This window comes from Podarcis erhardii, assembly GCF_964252035.2.
Source record: "Podarcis erhardii genome assembly, chromosome: 4".
Lineage (NCBI taxonomy): Eukaryota > Metazoa > Chordata > Lepidosauria > Squamata > Lacertidae > Podarcis > Podarcis erhardii.
Genome location: NC_138508.1, coordinates 85,295,622 through 85,321,000, shown reverse-complemented (window position 1 = coordinate 85,321,000; position 25,379 = coordinate 85,295,622). Strand labels below are relative to the sequence as shown.

General features: G+C 41.5%; 1 protein-coding gene across 7 annotated transcripts in view; it reads right to left on the bottom strand.

The window, feature by feature from the left end:
• NALCN (sodium leak channel, non-selective) overlaps positions 1 to 25,379 on the bottom strand; it is a 198,389-nt gene that overhangs the window by 69,348 nt on the left and 103,662 nt on the right. For all 7 annotated transcript variants that reach the window (XM_081857956.1, XM_081857958.1, XM_081857957.1 and 4 more), the window contains 3 exons: positions 17,910 to 18,041; positions 13,979 to 14,146; positions 2,930 to 3,121 (listed from right to left, as the gene is read on the bottom strand). In XM_081857956.1, coding sequence (XP_081714082.1) covers positions 2,930 to 3,121; positions 13,979 to 14,146; positions 17,910 to 18,041 — 492 coding nt within the window. The remainder of the gene's footprint in view (positions 1 to 2,929; positions 3,122 to 13,978; positions 14,147 to 17,909; positions 18,042 to 25,379) is intronic.

Sequence of the window (25,379 nt, the reverse complement as noted above, 5' to 3'; positions counted from 1 at the left end):
CCAGTTTAAAGAAAATGCTAAGGCAGTATACAGTGATTTTAAGTTCAGCAAGTAGCAATCTTTCTTTCAGAGCGAGATATTTTTAGTTGAAAGGTACACTTTTCACCATTTATGTTAAAATGAATCTGAAACGCAGCTACCTAGCTGACAGAACCAACAGCTGTGAAAATGAGACCTGGAGATTTATGCAAATAGAGGGATTTTGAATTAATTCATGTTGTGTGGCTGTGTGGTGGAGGCTTCAAGTTCCTTTTGACCCCCTCCTTCCTGAAGATTAGTTAGAGATTCTGATACTGGTAATCAACTAGAAATTGTTTCCAAAATACAATATAAACTGACCAATGTTAAAATGCATTAGAGACCACCATTTTTGGTCCATCCATCAATCAGTATTAACATCATCCAGTATTAAGGTCTGAAATGGTAGCATGATAAAGAGTTCTCCCATTCCACAACATTCAGTACAATCTGTCTCATGCAATACAATCTTGCCTGATGTCGTCACAGGCATCCCTCCATTTAGGCATGTTCAAGTATGGGGACACACTTGAAGAGCCTCAGCAAAGCCTCACTGTGCTTCTGACTCATGAGGAAACCCTCCCCAGAGCCCAAAGAAGACATTTTCTGGGCTCTGGGGAGGGTCTCCACAAGAGCCGGAGGGGCAGCGGGGCTTGCCCCATAAGTGCAGGTCTTCCCTCAAAAAGCATTGTGCTCAACTGTTGAAACCCTAGTTTCTCATCTGTACCAGCCAAGCCCTATGAAATAAATACAATTTCTCATGAGAGAAGGCAGCCAATTTTAATTGCAAAAATTCAAGGTAATAAAATGTTCCATATTTTCTTTAGTTTGGACATGACTTTGCAAGTGACAAATCCAAGAAATGGAAGGAAACACACTTGAAGAAGTCCATTTTAGAGGCTCACACTGACCTGAAAACAAATCTATCAGACCACATAAGAAGACAAAAATGGTCCAGAGAATGCTGTGTTCGGTAACCATAGTGACCATAAGCTTCTACTTATTTACTGTTTGTCAGGTAACCATGTGAAAGCATGCAATTTAGAGGCATTAGGAAATGAAGGTTGTCTGCCTTTTCTTCCCCTTTCTTTCAAAAAACCCACAATATTCCTATAGCGCTTTTGCTTTTTTTTTTTTTTTTTAGTTCTAGGCTTTTGATTCGGCGACATTAATGGACATAGTAATCAATAGTTCCCATTTGGCTCAGCACACTTGCTTTTCAGCATCTAGGGAAATGGCAGAAAGAAAGGTACCATAGCAGCAAGCAACTGCCATTTTTTACTTTTGCTCTTGCTTAGTGGCAAGCAATACAGGACAGCAAGAGGGTATGCCAACAATCAGCTTGTGGACATTGGGACACTTCACGTATTCACTTTGTATGACATCTTAGCGCTGCACAGTATCAATCTATCATCACATCACACAATATGTGCAGTAGCTTCTATTAGCTGAGACAACTCTTAAGGAAGTTTCCGGCTTCGATTATATTGGCATGTCTGATTTCAAAATTCCCCTTTTTTGTGTTTGAAAAAGAAACCTTCACTTGAACTTATTTTAGTCAGAGTATCCAGAATTATAAAATAACATATTTTGCCTCTCTCTTTCCATTCCACATTTTCTAGATTGGGAGCTAATGGGTTGTTTATCAGTGACATTTATTTGGTTGAAAGGGCCTGACTAGAATATTTCCTGACATCACCTGCACCTCATTCTCTGTTCATCCCAGTACATTTTAACACTTTGGCTGGAAAACCCCATGTTGCCACATTCAGTGGTTTTAAAAGAACCCAAACTAAATAGCAGCTGATTTTGCCATCTTATTTAACCACATGATCAGGCCAGCCCTTCTCACGGTAACTGTTATGCATCGTTCACTTTAGCTATAGACTGGAGCATTACGTTATGACAGCTTGTGAAAACATGGCCTGGATGTTTTGCAAAGAGTCTAGTCTACATGTTCTGACATTTACAACCCCCAGAGCCTACTTGGAAGGACTGAAAAATATTGACGCCTAAGAGGCACAAAATGGCTGTGCAGGGCCAAAGATGGCGGCAGAGTTTGTTCTAAGCAGGTGGCAGTTACTAAGATTGCTTTCTATGGATGTTGTATTTCTTATTCTGATCCAAGGACACATTTCTCACCCTGAGTTACAACTCTCCTTGTTTATTCTTCTGTGTTTACACAAAAAATGAAGGAAAGCACTCTGGATCTTGCTACTGCTGTCCCTGTCTCTGAAGCTAAGTGCCTGGATGATCAGTGCCTGATGGGATATCACTGGGGAACTACTCTGAAAAATCTGGAGAAAGGGGCAGGAAAAAAAGTGGAAGAGATGTTACAAATGAATGAGCACATAAATATGTAAGGTTTTTCCCCCAACACCGGCATTGCACTAGTTGAACTGGTGTCAGCTCACACTATGAGACTTCCCCTTCCTTTTATCCTGCTTGATGCCACCCTTTGAAATCTGCTCTTGAGCTTTGGAGGGCCCTCTGAAGCAAATCTGGGGTGTGTGCAAGGGGCTGTAGAGGGATAATGGAAGGAGAAGTTCTATTAAGGGAGTAAAGCCTGCTTGTGTAGCACTGGACACAACCCAACGACTCACAGAGCAGTACTTGTAAAGCTATTTTTAGAGTTGTTTTGGGGTCCAGAAGGCAGCACAGGGTTTAAAAACTAAATGAAGTAAATAATCAAAAGGCATTACACAGCTTTCCACAGTACATTCCACAAAGCAATAGAAATGCGCAAAAAATTCCCCCAGCCAACACACAGGAACAACATGATCTTTACCCACACCTTCCAAACAGCTGGTGTTAACAAAGCTAGAATTAAAAGAAAAAGGCATTTGTAAGAAAGACGACAGAATCATAGCTGATTGCTTGATTGATTGGTTGGTTGTTGTTTTACACTTACCCTTGGAAATGTTGTAAATCTGTCTAGTTCTTCCACAAAACAGAACATCTGCAAACTGATTGCTGACATTACAATTAATAAGCTGGCAGTAAATACAACTAAACTCCCAAGTTTTTTCCCGGGTCCAAAAATCTTATACACAAAGTCTTCCAGAGCAGGAGAAATCTTTATAAGTCGAACCACCCTGAGCACCTGCAAGAGGAAAGGAAATACATTATTGATCTGACTGTAGGGTGTCAAATGGGTATAACACAGAAGGTTCTATTTCAAGTAGGCTCCTAGCATTAAGTACCATGTGTTGAATGGGAAAGTAACAAATGTCCTGGTCCATTGATTTCCTTCAGGTTTTCTATTGCTTCTTACAGCATATTGTTACAGCACGTCAATTTAAAAAGGGTTAGTGAGGCTCAAAAAGAACAAAGTATTGAAATACAGGACCACAGATCAACTAACCATTGCTTTGATCTTGAAAAACCATATGTCAGTTCTTAAGTTCTATATATCAGTGTACTGCAGGCATAGGCAAACTTGGCTCTCCAGATGTTTTGGGACTACAACTCCCATCATCCCCAGCTAACAGGACCAGTGGTCAGGGATGATGGGAGTTGTAGTCCCAAAACATCTGAAGGGCTGAGTTTGCCTATGCCAAGGGGAGTGTGTACAAGGTTTCATGTGGTTTTAGGCTCATATAATATTATCCTAAATGTCCCATCTTCACCCCAAAACACAATACTCTGGTTAATGATGGCTAGTGCAGTTACTTAAAAATATAAATATAAAGCTTTTTAAAAACACACACACACACACACACACACACACACACACACACACACAAAAGATGTATTTGAAAAACACTGCACCTTAAAACAAACAGAAGCATTGACATGGTCAAAATGATCAATACTGTATTAGTCATTCCTTAAAATTTAAACTAAAACAAAACGGACAGTAAGCAACTTGTACAAAAGAGAATGATTATGTTACTGCACTGCGAGCACATCATTTTTCTTTTCTTTTTCTTTTTTTGCAAATGTATCTTCAGTTTAAATGCAAGTATTTATTTACAAAAATCAGCCTCGTCTCCTCTGAGAAGCGGACGGTGCCTCAGGGTTTAAACATTTTGGCAATGTTTCAGAAATAACTATTTCCAAGACATAGAACTACTGTGTCAAAGTTCTAGGTGTCCTTGTGTGTTTAATTATATAACGTCCCCCGCCCACCAGCAGTTTTTTGGCTTGTGACGGAAGTTTCCATCGGAGCAGCTCACTGAGACAGTAGCACAAAGGGTCAACGCCAAGGTCCTGATCCAGTTTAACGCTCCTGAACCAATACAACTATTTAGAGTAAAGTGGGGGGGGGGGGAGAGGAGAGAGGTACAGCTATCTTGGGGTCCCTTCCTTGGGGTCTCTTCCAACTCTATAATTCTATGAACTTTCAGGAACACATGCTTAGTTTTCCCTTTAGCACGCCTTCTTTCTTCTTTCATGCTTCCTCTCTCAGTCCAGGATATAAAATCCCAATTTTTACGCCTACTGGTTACATCTTGTATGTTTACAAAGTGTTCTGGAAAACTAAAGAATCCTCTTGTTGCTGTTTTTGGGGGCCAGCAGAACAGAAGGAACATCACTGGAACATCGCCCTGCAGTTATGCAGAGTTGAGATTCTAGGACGAATACATAGGAAAGTGCCTTGTTCGGCAGACAAATTAACGAGATGTTTAAGGATGATATGAAGAAAAATGGATTTGGAAATACCAAATCAAAATTTGAAATTGAAATATTGAATAGCAAATATAAAACACTCTCAAAAATGTATTAAATATCGCTGGAATGGCATCTGAAAGATGAAGAGGTAAAGTCAGTAATGATTCATTGGGCTAAAGATTTTGGTTATAATATGAAGTTAGAAGATTGGGAAAAATTATGAAAAGAAGGAATAAAATTTACAGCATGTAATGCCTTAAGAGAAAATGTGATGAAAATGATGTATAGATGGTATATTGCACCGGTGAAGTTAGCCAAACTCTATAGGGTAGATATTAAATGCTGGAAATGTAAGGAAAAAGAAGGTACCTTTTATTGTATGTGGTGGGAATGTAAGAAAGTGAAATGCTTCTGGGATATGATATATAATGAAATTAAGAAAATGTTGAAATATACATATATTAAAAAACCAGAAGCTTTTCTACTGGGAATTGTAGGTACAGACATTTACAGAAAAGATACTAAGCTTTTCCTATATGCAACAACCGCAGCAAGAATTTTATTAGCACAGAAGTGGAAACAAGAGGAATTAGCAACAAAGGAAGAATGACAATTGAAGTTAATGGAGTATGCGGAACTGGCCAAAATGACGGGAAGAATCCGAGAACAGCGGGACCAGAAGTTCATCAAGGACTGGACTAAATTTGTAAATTATTTGAAAGACAATTGTAGTCAGTCAAACATGTTGGTAGGATTGCAAGAAACTTTGTAAAGAAAGGTATAAAAATCACTGCCGAGAAGAATAAGAAAATATGATGCTTTGATGTTTTTGGTTTGAAAGCAATGGCAAAGTAGTGAAAATGCAGAAATTTGAAATGAAAGATAGAAAATCATAAGGAAGGTTTGAAGGAAGTCATGGCCAAATAGTATAATATAGGAGGAGAGATTGTAATGGAAAACATTATTGTAAAATTAATAAAAATGATATGGCAAAAAAAGGAAGGTGCCTTGTTCGGAGCAAGACCATTGGTTGGTCTTGTCAACAGTGACTGCCAGCAGCTCTCCAGCATTTCCTACAAGACATTTCCAGCCCTACCTTGAGATACCCAGGATTGAACCAGGAGCTTCTGCATGAAAAGCAGTTGCTCTACCTATAGTCCTTCCTGGGACATATAAAATAATCACACAGCAATAACTGCTTACAAATATTAAATGGAATAGGTGGAACATGGAGTGAAACTGCTCTTGCAGATCCTCCTTAGGTGTTAAAAAAGTTTTGTTTTCGTTTTAGATTTTGAGCAGTTTTCCACTTAACTGTTCTGGTACAGGTGCCCCTGCCCCCTCTTAAATTGCCTTAATTGACATTTAAGTAGTACATTAATCTTTCCAGGAACTATTCTGCTAGTCCATTTGTTTTCATTAAGAGAGAAAAGGGCAGGGCAATCTTCAAAGTTCTTTACTTCCGCCAGTCCCTACATTTACTCATGTGCATATGGCTCCGAACATCCGATGGAGGCATTTTGAGTCCTGTGCAGTTCAGTGAAGCTTGCATCATTAAGGCAGTGTGAGGATTGACTTACACTTTTTTCTTTTCTTTTTTAATTGCTGTATTGGCTGTCGTGGCTTTAAATTTTGAACATTTATACCTTGTTGTGGAAAAATGTACAGCAACACTATTCATGATGCTAAAGATCATCAATGGAATGAATAATCGTTTCATTGCAGGATATGACTTTGTGATATTCACTGCAATTTTTAACTTCGTACTGTTGTTTTGCCCTACCAATTCTCCAATGAACTCAGGACAGCACCTATTTTCCCCGTTCTCAAATAGATCAGCCTATAAGGTCTCCGTTTTCCAGAAATGCTTAAGAGGTATTTGTTCTGGACAGGATAGTCCATAGTAACTGACTTAGAAAAGAATCTAATTGGAAATGAATGAGTGGTTGGGTGGAATGTCCTTTTAGCGCAATCTGGATCTTACTGTTATCCATCCAGAGCAATACTACCATATTTTTCGCTCCATAAGACACACCTGACCATAAGACACACATAGTTTTTAGAGGAGGAAAACAAGAAAAAATATTCTGAATGAAACAGTGGATATATGATTTTTTTGGTGCAGGCTGTAGCCATGGACATGCTATGTGATCTGATAGTGAATTTGGGGCGACCCAATGCAAAAATCCTGAGGATCCATATGGATCTGTGCTTTGTAACCACATTTTTGCACCATTGCAGCCCCAGGAAACAGTGGATGCATGATTTTTTTGGTGCAGGCTGTAGCCATGGACATGCTATGTGAACTGATGGTGAATTTGGGGTGACCCAATGTAAAAATCCTGAGGATCCATGCAGTGGCGTAGCGTGGGTTGTCAGCACCCGGGGCAAGGCAAGTAATTTGCGCCCCCTAACCTGTGGATTTGCGCACCCTAACCCGTGGATTTGCGCACCCTAACCCTAACCCCCAGATGTTGCGCCCGGTGCGGCCGGCCCCCCCGCACCCCCACACTACGCCACTGGATCCATGGGCTTTTACCTTCCCAGGCAGCCTCCGCTAGCGTCCCTTATCTCTCTCCTGATCCCACTGATCAGCTGCTTCCTTTCAACACTCCCTTCCCTCTTGTTTGCCTTACTGTCTTTTCCTTAGCTGGAGCAGTTTTTTGCTCCTCCTTTTCTTCTAACTTCTCTCCTCGTTAATTTAGTCTTCCTGTTTCCCTCCTTTGCAAGTTTGTTGTCTTTACCTCCCCCCTCCCAGGCAGCCTCCTTTATCTCTAGCGTCCCTTATCTCCCTCCCCGATCGCTTGCTGATTAGCGGCTTTGTTTCCACACCCACTTCCCTCTTTTTTTTTTTAATTAAAAAATGCATGATCTGCTTTTTTCCCCTGGCAAGTCGGCTCCAGGGACCACGCATTTGCTCCATAAGATGCACAGACATTTCCCCTCACTTTTTAGAAAGAAAAAAGTGTGTCTTATGGAGCGAAAAATACGGTACTTCTGCATTTTCAGCCTGCAGGATTCCCCACCCCCATTTCTGGCATTGTTCCCCTGACCCCCCAAAATGGCTGGGTCCAAATGCCACAGAATGCACAGCTAACCCAAACCTATCTTTCATTGCTGGGATGATTCAGCACTAGCCCATGCCAGCTTCCAACTTCAGATCACATTAGTGCAGGACGCAATTCAAGCAAAGTTAAGCACCTTTAAATCCTTTTATTTCAGTGGGGAGAACTAAGCACATTTTGGCTGCGTCGTGCCATACAGGAATACATAAAAAACCCCAGTGTGGAGTAGGAATACTAGATTTCCCCCCTGCTTTTCCATTTTGTACACAAGAGCACACAAATTGTGTTGTAAAAAAAAGATTACCTCTTTGCAGTTTGCAAGGTGAATGGCAGCCCTAGTTGTAAGCAAGAGTAACTGATGTATTGAAAATAAAGGAAAAGCTAATAAATATTGCAGTCTCTGGTGCGCAGCGTGGAAGCATAGGAAGGTGCAAAGTAGGTCTGGCAGATAAATCAGGGTGTGTTTAACATGGGAATTCCTTTCCCAACTACCTCTTTGCTGCTTGGCTGGGGATACTGTAGACCTGTCACCATAAATATTAGAATGCTGGAGGATTTGCCTAGCCACCGGAAGTATCTAGGTGAACATAATCTTTTGAGCCAGTTGATTTAGAGATGTGTTACATCACTCCCTAGGAATTTGATTGCTCACGGATACTGTGGATTTCTAACTGTCACACTGGCACAAATGGTAATGCATTTTGCAACCTCCCCTGTCATTTGCCGGTAGGAGACTTGGATTGCAGAAGGTGACCTAAATCTTTCATGTGGCAGATGCTCCTGCTTGAGAAACATATGCATCTTTATCTTTACACAGTAAATTTAATGAAGAAGCTGGCTGTAAGAACAGTTTTGATAACAGGAGCATTCTTTATTTAATGGTGTGCCAGGATCTCTGCGATGCTGACTGACTGAAGAATCATTCCTAAAGCACTTTCAGACAGGTGTCCTTTTTTTCTTCTTCCAAATATCAAATAAAAAGGTCACAGTTGTCTTGAAGGACGCGGAGCATGTCCGTGGTTAAAGGAAAAGCCAACAGTGCCTGGCTTAGAATTTACTACGAGGATTTGCCTAACCACTGGAGCATCTGGGGAGATTAGCCACGAAGTACTAACTCCCTGATCTTTACTGCTGCAGGGGGTTAGGATAGGAAAGGCCCCTGCTGTATTTAGCTGGGCAGGATGCTACCACCAGTGCAATCCCCATGCTGGATCCAAACACAGCTGTGTTTACCTGGTACCGGGAAAGCAATATCTATCTATCCATCTATCTATCTATCTATCTATCTATCTATCTATCTATCTATCTATCTCTAATCCACAATGAAGGAAGTCCAGGAAAGAAGTCTCCCTTGAATTATCGCTTGCATTCACCATAGGCAAAATGTAAGCAAATGACAATAACATGGGTAAAACATTATAAATGCATTTATAAATTATAAATGTATGGTAATAACATTATAAATGCATTTATAATTAAGATGTGTGTGTGTACACACACACACACACACACACACACACACACACACTTAATAAATGAGTCTGAAAGCTCACCGGGGCAACCTAAATATTTCACAGGCAAGGAAATACCTATTTATTTTTAATCTTTATTCATAGCTCAGTTGGTAGAGCATGAGACTCTTAATCTCAGGTTCATGGGTTGGAGCCCCACGTTGGGCAAAAGATTCCAACATTGCAGGGGGTTGGACTAGATGATTCTCAAAATCCCTTCCAACTCTACAATTCTATGATTCTATAACAGTTTCCAGTAAAGGAACATTTGGGACACAATGCAAGGCGAAGCTGGGTTGATGTTCTATTTGTTCAGGCCCCACTGAAACAGGAGCTCTGCAACAAAGATTTATTCAGGATTGTCATTCTTTGTTTTATGCTTGAGAAATCTAGCTTGCCACACAAGTAGTTTAGCCTGATGCTTCTGACTGCAGTCAGCTCCAGAAATTCCCATTTGTTGAAATAAAGAATCCTTATATGTTCCAAGGATGTTTTGATGCTAGCACATATTTTCTGGACGGATTTTGCAGATCATCACCAAGTGAATAGGAAAAAGCTGTTCAGATTTCCATAATTTCAGAATACATGACTCTTTTCAGTTGACTGGACCCCGTTCACAGTTTTAAAAAGATTTATCTGTACTATTCATTATTTACCCTTTATGTATTATTAATCACTTGCCATTCATTACAATTTGTTTATCAATAATGCATGAGGGTGAGTTGAGTTTTTTTCATTTTTAAAAAGGGAAATTCGCCGCCTCATTGGCTATGGTTGAAAACTGCAATTTTCTATCTCCAGAAATCATTGTTTTGGCTTAGCTCACTGAAACCATATTCTCTGAATGGTATTTTTCTCATGCCAAGTGCCTGCCGAACCTGCAAAAGGGTTGCAGCTGCCTTAGTTGGCAAACGAACAAGCAAAAACAAAAAATTTGGTAGCAAGAGTTGATTGTGCAGTACTTGACCAAAGAATTGCCTCGTTAATTCAAATAAAGGAAGGGCTCCCTCCCTTGCTTGCCCATTTTCTGTCAATAGTGCCCAGTTCATTCTGTTTCCAAGCGCCAACTCAACCACAAATCGTTTCCTCAGTTTTCTGCTTCTCAGGCCATTGCCTATGTCATCCCACATCCTTCGGTCACCTTTCTGCTGACTGGAATCCCTAGTCCATTTTTAATTTAAGTGCTGTGAAGTTTCTTCAGAACCGCTTCTTTGCTAGCTCCCTCTTGCCTCAGTTTCCTGCCTCCCCAGCTCTTTTCCTCAAGACTCATTATCCGCCTATACTTCTGTAATGGGATAAGGGGCTGCTTGTGCGTGAGCGCTAAGACTCTCACAGCTTGGTAGTTAGTTCTAAAACTCTCCCTCTCTGCGGAGCCATCAGTGCATGGCTGCCTTAATCGCTGGCAGAATCCGTCAGTGGGCGTTTCCTGAATTTCTTCCAGCATAAAAGTTCTTTAACAGAAAGTCTCCTCCTTGATTCCCTACGTGACAGCTTTCTCCGCAGAGTAGGCGTTCCAAGGGGAGGTCCTGAGCTCTCCCCACTGGTCTCGCTGGAAGCGTCTCTGAGCCTCACCTCCGACTCTGTCTCCTCCGCCTCCCCTCCTGCTTCCGCGGAAGCTCTCCCTCTCCCCCTGCTGGTTCCTTCCTCAGCATCAGAGGGTCTCCCAGCATCCGAGAGCCTCTCCACCACCTTAAGCTCCGATGGCAGTTCCCTGACAACTTTCTTCAGGTTCATCATTCTCAGCCATGCCCCAGTCCACTGCCTACTACTACATTGTCCTCCCTCAGTCTCCATGCTTTCCGGTTTAGCACAGGGCTGTGACATGTGGCAAAATGTTAGGTTCCCCTCCTCTTCCATCACTGATCCAAATTAGGATCACCAACACTTGGTTTATGTAGAGAAAAATGAGTCTGGTCATGCAACTCCCATGTTATGTGCAATGCAGCTTTAAATTCTGAGCCATTGTACCAGCTCAGCTAATCAGTGTAAGAGATTTCACCTTCACAAGCACAATTCAATATAGATTCTCCTTTGCTCTGAGAATATATTCCAGGAACAATGTAGGGATCACACAGGCTCATAGGTTATGCTAAATAAGCTTTCCCATTGCCAAAGGAAGTCAAATGTAGGGGCTTTCTGTGTCATATGCTGGCCTACTTTCTGCACAAAACCTTCAGTCCAAACCTGAAGAACATACATATACAAAAGAGTTTCAGTTAGATTTTTTTATCTTCATGACCTTCAAATAAAAAAGTACTGGAGCACAATGCAGCCAAAATAGGTTTTTTTATATTAAAAAAAAGTCCACTGACTTGAGTAGAAAATATTTAAATGCATGCTTAACTCGCCCATTTTAATCATTGGGACTTTAAAGTGACTAACTTTGTAGTGTTAAGTTCAATGCGCACCAACAATCTGAAGATGTATTGTGCTCGCTTCGGCAGCACATATACTACTACTGAAGATGTATTTGATTTTCAGGCAGACAGGAGAGCTAGAACCTCTCCAAACTAGTGTTACTTTGTGGGTGTATTCTGCAACATGTCATCAGTGCAGTAGTGGTTGAAGGAACGTTTTGCTTTTGCACACACCGCTCACCGTTCCAAGCTGAAATATTCTTAGAATGTTCAGTTCACACCAAGTTCATAAAAACATGGTATTCTGACCTGTTCTTAATGCATAGTTGATCATATCTACGGAACATGACTGATATGTCCTTTTAAGTCTTACTTTATCAATCATTAAGTAATTGTTTTAGGTCTTGTTCTATTAATCACTAGTTGTAATTTAATTAGGAGGTTTTCATGCCTGTCTAGTTCTGTGCTCCCTTTCTCAGCCTTTAATCTATCAGTGATTAATACCTATATGTAACCTTTGCTTTGTACTTGTGTTAACCAATCAGCAACAAGCACATATGTGGCAATGCTGTAATATTCAATAAAAGGGACTCCCTGAGACATGCTCGAGAGGATGCCTCCCAGATGACACCACTACTCATCTGTCGTTTATTTCAACCCAACAAGTGGTGGATTTATATTGGACCGTACAAACATCATTCCACTTTATGAGTTGTTCTGTGATGCTGCCCCAATTGCCATTTTGAGTAGTACACTTGCATTATAGTGCAACAGAAGTGGGGTTCCTTCCCTCCTCCACTCGAACACTTGCGTCATGAAAAGTTACAAGATTTCAGCAGAAAGCTCCAAGTCATGGGTAGGCAAACTAAGGCCCGGGGGCCGGATCCGGCCCAATCGCTTTCTAAATCTGACTCACGGATGGTCCAGGAATCAGCGTGTTTTTACATGAGTAGAATGTGTCCTTTTATTTAAAATGCATCTCTGAGTTATTTATGGAGCATAGGAATTTGTTCATTTATTTTCCCCCAAAAATATAGTTCGGCCCCCCACAAGGTCTGAGGGACAGTGGATTGGTCCCCTGCTGGAAAAGTTGCTGACCCCTGCTCCAAGTCATGCATCTACTGTAAACAAAGCAGTATGTCCACTCCAAAACCTTTGCAGTACAAACAGTATTCAAAGTGGAAACACATATAATGGTTCCGATACCATCATGAGCACAAATAATTTTGAATGCACAATAAAAATGACAGTTGGAGGCGCCCTTGTTTACAGGGCTTAGCACTGTGACAATGATATTCTCTGGAGCTTTGGAAAGCTCTTGTGGCACCCAATTAGATGTGAGTAATGTATGGCAGGGTTGCTGTCAGGGAACTGCCATCGGAGAGTCAGGTGGTGGAAGGGCTCAAGGAGGCTAGGAGACCTTCGGATGCTGAGGAAGGAACCAGTAGGGGGAGAGGGAGAGTTCCTGCAGAAACTCAGTCGGAGGAATGGCTCCAAGATGCTTCCAGTGGGAACAGCGGGGAGGGCTCAGGACCTCCGCTGGGGACGCCTACTCCGCGCAGGAAACTGTCACGCAGAGAATCCAGAAGAAGAGTTTCCGTCAAGGAACTCTTATGTTGGCGTAAATTCCGGAAGCGCCCACTGACGGATTCTGCCAGCGATTGAGGTAGCCATGCACCCATGGCTCCGCGGACTGGGAGAGTTTAGAAACTGATGGCAAAGCTTTGAGGGCTTAAACGCTTACGCACGAGCAGCCCCCTTTTCCCATTACAGTTGCCATATTTCATAAAGTGAAAATCCAGACACAAAAATCTTCAAAATAAATGAAGTTTTTAAGTTTTTAAGCTATTTTTTTTACAAAATTTGCAAAAAAACCCCCCACCCCTCAACACTTCCGATATGCCCAGGTTTTCCCATACATTTTAACCAATTTTCAAAAGTTGCGCTGAGACGCTGTTTTTGATCGACAGATGCCGGGTACGTCCGAGAAATTCCAGTTGTATGGCAGCCCTAATGTATGGGCTACTGCTGAAAGCAAACAGATTTATATTTCCTCCACTTCTATCCTTCATAACATCTGGCCAGCTAAAGAATCCGAGACGACAACATGGTGCTGCTGTGAGTTTCCCCAACCTCAACCCCATTCCTATTCCATGTCAGCCATTTGCAGGCCAAGGAAACTCAAAAAGCACTCGCATCCTGCCACACATTTAAGATCACTAGCATAGAGGGGCAGAAAGAGAGAGGAGACTCTCCTATCAATGGCAGCCACACACTACACATACGATCTAATTTTACCTTTATAAAGTAGGTAAACTGGCTATTTTCCAATGAACCTGAAACATTAATGGAACTTATTCCTACCTAATCATATGTATGATTTCAAATCACATCTTTCCCTTATAAACTGTACCTGAAAATATGTAAACTGTGAATGGTAGAGGTCTGGATAAATATGAAGAGTAGTTCCAATAACCAGCAGTAGCTCAAATTTGTGCAGAGATGAACTGATGTAGCCAGTAAATCCCAGGCACCAGATCTTCAGAAGAGCTTCCAGATCAAACAGGACCGTAAATGCAACCTGGGGGAACATATAAGAAGGTGGTGAAGTCTTTGGATCAGGCATTCAGAGATCTCCCAGAAATGCTTCTTCTATTTCCCTGGGCAAGTTCAGAGCGATCAGATGGGTAAATCGTGTCCTCATCACCGAGGGCACGTGTTGCGGTGAGATCACTAAGATTGACCTCACTTGTTTGTGTGGGTGGGATCATTGGATAGCCACAACAACCTGATTGGGTCCCTCGGTTGCTGGGGCAATTCTGGCTAATGGGGTTGATAGAATTTGCAGCCGAGGGACCATGTTGCATCAAGCTTCCTCTTAGCACCTCGTGTATCAGATCACCCTCTCACCCTCCCTATATTTAGGGTCTTGCTTTGACCTTGCTATGCCGTCGTGGGTCATCTGCTATTGGGGCAGGGGCCCGGTAGGAATTTTCCCATTTGGCTGATTGGCTGGTGCCACTTGGGCTTCGCCTGCCGTGTAGCAAATCGTCACAACTTTGTAAGGTTTGGCGGTTAGGCATTGGTTCAAGGTGTGGTGGAGGGAAGGTCGTCACACCTGCCCCTCCCAGTGTGCAATAGGGTATTCCATTAAAGGAATCCAGGTGCTCGCCATGCTTTTGTCCGATCCCCTTCTAGGGGTTAGGGCCACACCAGAGTGCCTGGGAGCATTTTGGGGTGAGGTTGCGTCTCTGATAAGACCAATGCTCCCCCAGTCTGTTTACCCTTCCTGACTTCTGCCAGTGTCCAGTTGTCAGTGCTGCCCTGCCAGAGGTGTCGGTGCAGCTAGTTGAACCAATGCCTAAGCAAACCAACTCACATTCTGTAATCAATAAAGTTGTGGCAAAAATTATGCCAATAACCTTAAACTAATATTGGTGTCAACTGTGTCTTTCTTTGGGAGATCTTGGTGTCTTCATACCCAAAGCATTTTAAAGAAAATTTAGCTCCTTGGAAAGCTTTTGAAATATGTTTTTGCTTATTACAGCTACCGCTGTTGTGGGGTTTTGTTTTGTGTTTCATTTATACGGCCTTTGCTCTCCTATCAAATCTTGTTATCCTGTCAATATTTAAAGTAAACAAAGGTGGTTTTTTTATACAGACCTTTATCTCAAGTAATTTGATTCATATTTCTGCCCAGTATCTGTCACGCTTCACGCAAAAATATAGGTATACATGGGTGATTTCACACATCAAGGTTTACACAAACTACTAAGGGTTTCTTGTGCTACTGTGGTGTGAGAATGTATGTATGAGAAACATACTGTGACACACCAGCAAGGGAACATCTAGGTTATTTCCTCCAACTAGATTTAAGAGCCTGTTTACAACCACCACTTCATTTTTGTCATGGTTTTACTGATCTCTCTCCTCTACCTCTTCCCTCTTTGTATTTTTAGTTTGTAAGCTGCTTTTGGATACAATATTTGTATTTGAAAAGCAGGATAAAAACATGACAAGCAAAACAATTTCTGCAAAGCAATCACTTGAAACATGAACACTATACATCAAAAATATATCCATGTAAAACAAAAGCCAAAGAAACGTGGACATTTTTGTCAACCCCCTCCTCCCACGTAAGCCCTCTAAATGTTACCTATCATGGTGAAAGTGTGTTCTAGAACAATGACACTTTTCTCTGTTCCATTATGAGAATATTAACAATTACAGAGTTAAACCTATTTTAATGTGTTCCAAAATTGTGTGGGCTGGATGATTTGCATTTTATATGCTTGTCAAAGGAGCTCAAAACCACTAAAGGTTTGCATAACATTTTGTTAAATTTAAAAACACCTGACTTTTTTATATATATAAAAAAGACTAGAGATAGGAGTATCGTTATTTACAAGAGAAGACTCTGAATCCAAGTTGGCACCCCTGGTGAGTGTTTCAGTAGTTCTTGTTAGCCATGTAATAAAGGAGACCTTGACACAGCAGAGTGTGGTGAAGTGGTAACTCGAACAATTGCAGTTCAGCATGCTGTCACCTCTTTTTGTGCCAGAATAGCTATGCCTCTCAGGAACTATAAAAGGTGGGGAGGGGATTGTGGAAGCGGAGTGTGTGGGATGTCACCCAGAAGCACATTTTCCACCCAGCCTACAAGAACGCTCTAGGAGACAATCACCCTATGCACTCCAAATTGTTCATGTTTGAGCAGGGTAGTGTTTGATGTGCCATTTTCTTTTTCTGTTTGAAAAATGGCAGTGCGCAAGACTCTGTACTGTAACATATATATTATTATCGCTACCGCTCTTTTTAATGCTGTGTCCCACAAAGCAAACGGGGAGTACCTGGAACAAAGCAGCAGCCTCTGTATTCTCTGGGAGCTTGCTAGGAATGCAGTTATGCAAAGTGCACTGAAACGGGCAATTAAAAAAGCAAAGCAAAACATGGTCTGACGAAGGCGTATAGTCAGGACCCATGGAATACCAAGGGTGTCAACAGGAGCATTTGTGTGAATGAGAGGGAAGGGTGGCAGTAGAATTGGTCCGCTAGCAACTAGCAAATTATTCTATTCTGCAAATGAGCGTTTGGATCGGGACAATGTGCAACGATGAGGATTTCTCTGGTGTGTTACTTGCTGTCGTTCCTTCTTACAACGAAAGTACTGTGTGTACTGACTGCAAAGATGCTCCAAGAACAAAACCTATTTTCCATCCTTGACACCAGAGTCCACATACATACATCCTCACTGTCGTAATGAAGGGCATTTGACTAGTAATTAAAGAGTGGTCCGTCTTCTTCTGGGATAAGGGGAAAATTCCACATATGCAGAAAGTACCTAGGCTGTGCATTTACGTCATGAGAACATGAAAGATCTGTTAAATATTGCTACTGACTTAGGTGATATTAGTGCAGGGGAATTACATAGGCCACGATTAAGAAATAAGTGAAGTACATTTTGAAGCAATAAATATTTTCCCGCACAAAAGCGGTTTCCTGAAATTAGCTTAACTTTGTTTGTGGTGTGACATTATTAATTCTTTTTCCTTTTAAGAAAAGAACCAAGGTATGATTTTACCCAACCCCTACGTTTACTACACTCCTGTTATGAAAAAATAAAATAAAATATGGGTATGGCCTGCTGATGGTACCCTCCTGTCTGAGCTCATTATTACTGTGATTTTGTGTGAGGAAATGTTCTTTCAGAAAAGTGTGGGGCAAACCTGTCAGTTGATGAAAGAAAAAAAAGAAAAAAACAAATCGGTAAAGGATTCTGTAATGGTTCTAGGGGTTGCTCGTGCGTAAGCCGGTGCAAACACCTGGCTGGGTTGCTTGAGTGAACCTTTTCTGTCCGGACAGCCACTCACCCGTGGCTGTCTCAATCGCTGGCAGAATCCGTCAGTGGGCGTTTCTTAAACTTCTTCCAGCAAAGAAGCTCTTTGACGCCTAGTCTCCTCCTACTCTCTCTGCGCGAAAGCCTTCTGCGCAAGGAGGGCGTAGGCAGCGGAGGACCCCTACTTTCCCCACTGGTCCCCGGCAAGGAGTCATGGGACCGCCTCGCCGCTTCCCCCATCTGCCCCCCTTCTCCACTGGTGCTATGCTGATTCTCTTCCCCAGAAGATGGGCTGCCTCTCCCAATCCCGGGACGCTCTCTGGAATCCCTCTGGATTTTGCTCTCTCCCTCCGGCACTGATGGCAGTTCCCTGACAGATTCTAGCTGTGCTTTAAGAGTAATAATAATAATACAAAATGGCACACTTTCAAAATTGGTTGACATTCGCCTGGGCTCACTTTCCTTTTTTATTATTGAGGAAAATCTGTGGCAATTTCAAGGCACTCACCTCTGCAAGGTAGAATTCATCGTATTGGCTCTTAAAAGTCTCTCCCTTGTAATAATTGCTAGCCGCAACAATGACATCTACTGCCACCATGCTCAAGATAAACATATGGAAAACTGAGGACCTCATCATTCTCTGTAGAAAAACAAAGCAAAAAAACCATGTGGATTCTCTCCTTTAGAAAAATAAAAACTTTTTAATCACATGCAAAAATTATGATTATCCACACTGACAGATGCAGAAACTAGGAGTACTGAACCTAGAAATCACCATGAAATTTCTTTAACTATAACCTCCAGGGTGCCACAGGTCCAAGGCACATCACATGCTCCTCATGCTTGTCCTTGGTTCAGTCTCTGGCATCTCCAGAATGATCAAGGGGATGGAGCAACTCCCACATTAAATACGATTCTTGCAATGCATTAAACGTAGGGCTTCTTCTGAAGGTGGTTTGGGAACTTCAGCTAGCACGGAATTCAATGGCCAGGTTGCTCCCTGGGGCAAGGTGGTTTGAGCATCTCTCCATTGTTGGGAAACTGTGTACGTGCAGCTACTCACACAGAGTCAATTAAGCTTTGGCAGACAGCCAGAAGGCAATCTGAAGGAGTAAGTCTGCCTGGAGATAACAGAGACATGGAGACCGCTCCCTGATTGGTCAAGCTCTCTCAAGGGAGTGATAATTAATGGCCTACTAACTGTTAGTTCAGAGTTTGTGAGTTCAGTAGTTCTGTGTCAGTGTAGGAGTTGTGAGTCGTGTCAGAGAGAGCTAGCAAAAGGTCCGTGATCTGTTCCTGTAAATAGTCCACTGTATATAACACCTAACTACAAGTTCCTGGTTCCTGCTTCGTCTATCCTGTCTGCAGCCAAGTTGCCAATTGCTTCGGTGGATTCTGCGTATACTCTGCTAGATGTGGCTAAGGTCCTGCAACTAGTCAGAAAGTTGCGAAACACCAAATAGGTTTTGCCAATATGAACCTTTCCACACCCCGAGTTCATCCTCCGAGGCCCTTCTTCGAATGCCTCCTCCATGAGAGGTCCAGAGGGTAGCAACACAAGAACTGGCCTTTTCCGCAGTGGCCTCCGGGATTGTGGAATGGTCTCCCCGGCGAGGTTCGCCTGGAGCCTTCATTACACACCCTTATGCGTCAGGCAAAATCATTCCTCTTTAACTAGACCTTTGGATGATTGACATCTGATGCCCTTTTAAAATGTGTTGGGGATGGGGGTGGGGTTATTGGGTTGTTCTTGTTTTTATTTTTATTATGCATTTTGTATCTTTATATTGTAATTCACTCCAGATTACAGAACAGATATTTTTAGGAGTAGCCATAAATCTCAGTCAAATGCATGTTGGGTACACACTTTGATTACAGTCTAGTCTAGCGCTGTAGCCAAATTGGACTGGCTACATCGCACTGATAATGTTTTGCTCACTACATCATCCCTGGCTGGAATCATGCTGTAAGGAAAATGAAAACAACCCTGGAGAAGCAGCAGACAGGAAAACCTAGCTGGCTGTGAACAGACATTAAAAACATTGGAGAAATACATTTTGTTTCCACCTCTCCCCCTACCCCCTGCTTCGCCACGAACAATTCCCATGGGGGAAAAGAAATCAGCATATTCATTTGAATTCTGGCCCAGCCACATGCAGTATTCTAAGGCCTACATTTGTTCCATTTTGAACTTTTTATACTATACAATTTTTAAATGCATTCATCGGTTGGGGAAAAAAGTCACTCATTTCGAAACCCCTGAGCCAATTTTGCTCTCACATCAGTACTATGCCACCCAAGTGGAATGTGTGAACTGAGTTTGTTCTTTGGACAGAATGGAATCAAACAATATTTTGAACAGTTGTCTGATCAGCTGTGTGCCACTTGGATTTCAGAGCTTATCAGAGCACGCACTGTGGGAAGCTATTGTAAAAACTTGAGAAAAGAGGTGTTTTGCCAGGTGTTGTTCATTCTGAAATTACTGAATTTTTCTAGTTACAGATAGGTAGCCGTGTTGGTCTGCCATAGTCAAAACAAAACAAATTCCTTCCAGTAGCACCTTAAAGACCAACTAAGTCAGTTCTTGGTATGAGCTTTCGTGTGCATGCACACTTCTTCAGATACACTGGAAACTTCTGTTTCAGTGTATCTGAAGAAGTGTGCATGCACACGAAAGCTCATACCAAGAACTGACTTAGTTGGTCTTTAAGGTGCTACTGGAAGGAATTTGTTTTGTTTTGAATTTTTCTAGTGCTTCAAAGAGCCTCTTAAACAATATGGGGAGGAGATGAAAGCAATGCTCTGGTGTAAGTGCCAGGAATCTATATGATAGAAAAAAAACCTGTACAGTATCAATATTGAACCACAGATTACCTTCCCTGAGCCCTCATCCACGTAAATAAGGTTATAATTAGAGGCACATATATTTGTATAGTGTCAGTGCAATGGACGGAGACTTACTCTGAAAGAACAGCACAAACCATGTCTACTCAGAAGTAAGTTCTGTTGAATTCAATGGGGAGTGCTCTGAGATAAGCAGAGTTAGAATTGTAGCCTGAAGTATCAAATAACAAGTTTTCTGATACTATGGCACGTCATTTATTAATGTGAAAAGCAGGGTGACATTGTTCCCTGTCTGGAGGACATGCGGCAGATGATTAAATGTGCAATATCCCCAAAAGTATATGTCAACCTGTAATAAGCCACTTTTAATAATCCGAATGCTTTGAGAAATAAATAAGGGCATCTACAATGTGACCAAACTAGAAATTCATAGAAGGGGAGACAGTCTGCCAAAGGTTTGTTTAATTTAGGCAGGGACTGCAACTGAAATAGGGCATGAATATTTGGAGACCCATGACCTCAATTTTAAGCACAGCTAGAAGGTGGTGAGGAAGTTGGATCAAAACCCTGTCCCCGAGTGCTCCATCTTCTATGGAGCAAATGAAAACCGCCCCAGGGAAATAAAGCTTGAATCAGCTTAAAACAGCTGGAGTAAAACAGATCCACTATAATCCAGAATGTCATGTAGATTCTGGGAATATTAGGCGGGTTTCATTTCATTTCATTTTAATTTTATTTTGTTTTGAGCATTTGTACTCCACTCTTCAGCCACAGCAGCTTTCATAGAACCAAAACAAGACAGACCCTACCCACAAGTTGACAATCTAAAAGAACCCCATGAATCTAAAATCCAACAGAACATTCTGTGAGTGGGTGAGTCTTCTTACTAAAATTAATTAGAAATCTTGAGAATTGACATTTCCCACTTTTTAAACATGCTTGGAGTAATATGGGTCAGAACCCAAATCAAAGCACGATGCTTTTAATAATGGACTTCCATGTGGTTCGTCATCTACTACCTTCTAAATTGCTCAGTCTCCTTCCAGCTTTCGGAAGGGGTAGGACAATATCTTCAACAGTTCCTTCCAGGTCTGTATTAACAAGGCATTTACATCACTGCCTTAGTCTACCTTGAAGAATGGTACCATTTACTTAGGCTTCCAAAATCTGCGTCATCATTATGTCTCTCCCCCCCCCCCCCCATTTTGTCTTGAAACAAGACCAGCTTATTACACCCTCTGTGTGTTTTTTAATCTATGCTCAGGACATCAAATTGTGTCTAAAAGTCTATAAACTCTTTATGCCTTATCCTCTGTGTTCTATTTCTTATATTGCATCACATATTTTCTTTTGACCTTTGTTTTCAAACAGATTTTGATACACATTGATATTTCTAATACATATAGCAGGTCTGGGTGAGCAATTATTAGAAAGATGAAGATGAAGATTTGTCTCTTGTTTAGTGTTAACAAGATATATTTGCAATGTGAATTCTTGCTTTCCTGCCTTCCATGATTTGATTGCATCCATCAATAATTTGTTCATGGATATATGAATTTCTATATCTTTCCCACAATGCCATTATCTGTGGGTGACATCCCAATAATTTCCACCCAACTGTGCAACACACTTGCCTAACAGGACTTCCCTTTCCTCCCCTCCTCTTTGAAGGCTCCCAAAATCTGCTCCAAAGGATCTCTCAACCCTTTAGAACAGATCTGGGGGCAGAACAGGGGTGAGGAGAGGAAGGGTAAGTCTCCTTGTGCAAATGGAAGTACCGGTACATTCATATGCCACCGGATATTAGGTAAAGGTAAAGGGACCCCTGACCATTAGGTCCAGTCGTGACCGACTTTGGGGTTGCAGCGCTCATCTCGCTTTATTGGCCGAGGGAGCCGGCGTACAGCTTCTGGGTCATGTGGCCAGCATGACTAAGCCGCTTCTGGCGAACCAGAGCAGCACACGGAAACGCCGTTTAACTTCCCGCTGGAGTGGTACCTATTTATCTACTTGCACTTTGACAAGCTTTTGAATTGCTAGGTTGACAGGAGCAGGGACCGAACAATGGGAGCTCACCCCGTTGCGGGGATTCAAACCGCCGACCTTCTGATCAGCAAGTCCTAGGCTCTGTGGTTTAACCCACAGCACCACCCTTATTTCCTTGTCACTTTATTTCTGTATTTATCTGCAAATTTCTAAATCAGCCAAATGAAGCAGAAAGGAGTCTACAAAAGGAAATGCAAAATATTAGTGTCGGCAGTGAGACTGAGCTTCCTAGGAACTAGTGTGGTTGACACAAGATAGAAGGAATATCAGAAAAAACATCATGGCAGCAAAATAAGAAGAATCAGAAAGGCCTTCTTGTAAGAAAATGGAACAAAAACAGCTGAATATTTTGCTGCTATTTATCATGTTTACATGACTCTAGTGATTTTGATGTCTACACCAAAGCGGGGAGTATTTTTCTAAGGCTTGCCACTCTGGCTTTGAGTACAATGCACACATGGTGCTTGCTTGGCTCGTGTACTACTGGTGCTTTTAGCAAGAAATGCAGAACTTTATTGTGACATTTCCTTAAAGATGAAAAGACATTTTTCTCCTTCACAAGTTGCAATTTAAAATTTTGCAGGAAGTGGTTGTTTTTGTTTGTGTGTGTTTTGGTACAAGAACTGACACCCAACTAAGTCTTACTCTAAGCAGACACACTGAAACCAATCAGCAAATCACTTAGGTCAGGGCTGTCCAACTCCCAAGAGACTGTGATCTACTCACAGTATAAAAAAACTGGCAGTGATCTGCCCAAGGATTAAGGCTTTCTGGGAGATGATCTATAATGAAATGAAAAAGGTACTTAAATATACCTTCCTGAAGAAACCAGAGGCCTTTCTCCTGGGCATGGTCGGCCAATTGGTGTTAAAGAAGGATAGAACTTTTTTTATGTATGCAACAACAGCAGCAAGAATACTCATCACGAGGTACTGGAAGACACAAGATTTACCCACCCGGGAAGAATGGCAGATGAAGGTGATGGAGTACATGGAGCTGGCGGAAATGACTGGCAGAATCTGAGACCAGGGAGAAGAGTCAGTAGAAGAAGATTGGAAGAAATTTAAAGACTATCTACAGAAATATTGTAAAATTAAGGAATGTTAGAAGGATGTTGGAATGAAGTTATGTGGTTTTAGCAGTAATGTTATAAAGGAGTATTTAAAGATGGATTATTAGCAGGTGAGAATGTAAAGTTATAATATATCAAGATAAATTATTAAGATAAAAGTAAAAATGGAAAGGATTTGCTGAAATAACTAATTGAACTAGAATACAAAAAAGGGAGGTGTGAGGAGGTCAGGGAAACAAATAAATGAAAGTTAAGATATGGAAAAGTTGACTTGTTTTTAATTGTTTTTAATTGTTTTGTATTTTGTATTTTTTGTTTCTTTTTCTTTTCTCTGTTTTTATTCTTGTAATTTTTTTTGGAAACTTTAATAAATATTATTTTTAAAAAAACAAAAAACTGGCAGTGATCTACTCACTGTCACTGGAGCCAAAGTTGTTGAGCTTTTTTCTTTTTGTTGGGGGGTACAAAGATCGATCAGGATCGACCAGATGCATCCTGCGATCGACCAGTAGGTCGGGATCGATCTGCTGAGCAGGCCTGACTTAGGTCAATTTATTTCAATTGGCCTCCTCTATGTTTGACTGCTGGATATCACTCTATAGCGGATGCATTCAACATGGTACCCTCCAGATCTTGTTGGACTACAACTCTCAATATCCTTTGATGCTAGCATCATCTAGAGAGCACCACATTGGCTATTGCTGCCCTGGCTCTCACTAACTCTTCCTTTAAGTCAGAAAGAATTAATTCTTTAAAGCAGAAGGCCTTGATGCAAAATACCAACATTAACTGAGCTGCAAAAAGGTAAGAAAGTGCTCTTTCATTGTCAGCTGCAAAAAGAGAGCGAGAGCGAGAGCACTAGAAACTAATACCTTTTCTTGGTAGGTATTTATAGGTAAATACTCAAAATTGCCCAGATACCAAGATTGCATTTTAAACCAAATGTCAGCTTGTAAACAAGCAAGAAGATCAACGTCACATCATTGTCTCTAGGACAATAAAGTTCCCAGCCTTTCAACAACCATAATTTGGTTCCAAGAAATCTAGAGTGACAGGTATATGATAAAGGAAACCTAAAAATACAACAGAGAGTTCACAACAGCAACACATTTAGATGATTATCCATTCAAGCCTTAAGATTGCTGACCAATCGTCACCTTCAGAATACAAACTTTTCTGTACTTTATCGAAATTACAAAGTAAAACTTGAGTAAGTTAAATTATCGATTGACTGCTTTCCTCTTTTGCTTAGCAACCACATTTAGCACCTCAGAACGAAAATTATTCCTGCACAAAAATTGTACAAATAATGCAGGTTAAGTACTCTCCTGGTGTGAATGTATGAAAGGTAGGCTTGTTTTCTGGCTTTGTCCAATTCATTGTAGCCATTGTCCCCTATACGGTTTTATCAAGAATGCTTAAATGGCTATCATCAAATAGCATTTGAATACACTGTAATTCTAGTGCACAACTAGGTTTTATCAGGGTCACTGCGCTGAACTGAGCACAGGATGATGAAGAGTCTGAAACATGGGCTATTCTCTACCAGAAGAATTAGACACCATTAGATTCCCATTCTTTTCAACATGAACAGCAGCTGAGGCTTTGGCAGAATTCCCCACGCTGATGCTCCTTTGATTCCTATATTGTCTGAACCTTGGCATTCACACAAGGAGTGAGCAGACAGGGTGTGTAATATGGAAAGATCTCTGGAAGAACCTCTTTTGCCTCTGTGGGAGGTTCAGGACAGAGGTGGTTTTAGGGTGGTGTGCCCACTGGGTGTCAGACTGCAGGGGGCACCAAAACAATGCTGAAGAATGGGGTGTGAGAGGCAGCGGGTGCAAAACTTTAGTGTTTAGAACATTTTTGCCTTTGTGTCTCAGAAAGCACAGCATACAGAAAGAAGAGCCCCACTGGATTCAGCAGCCTTGTTGGGGACCAGATTGGGCCTCTGGTTTGACAGCTGCCAATCATGTTGCCCTTTTTATAATTATATGTCCGTTTTGGATATCTTCC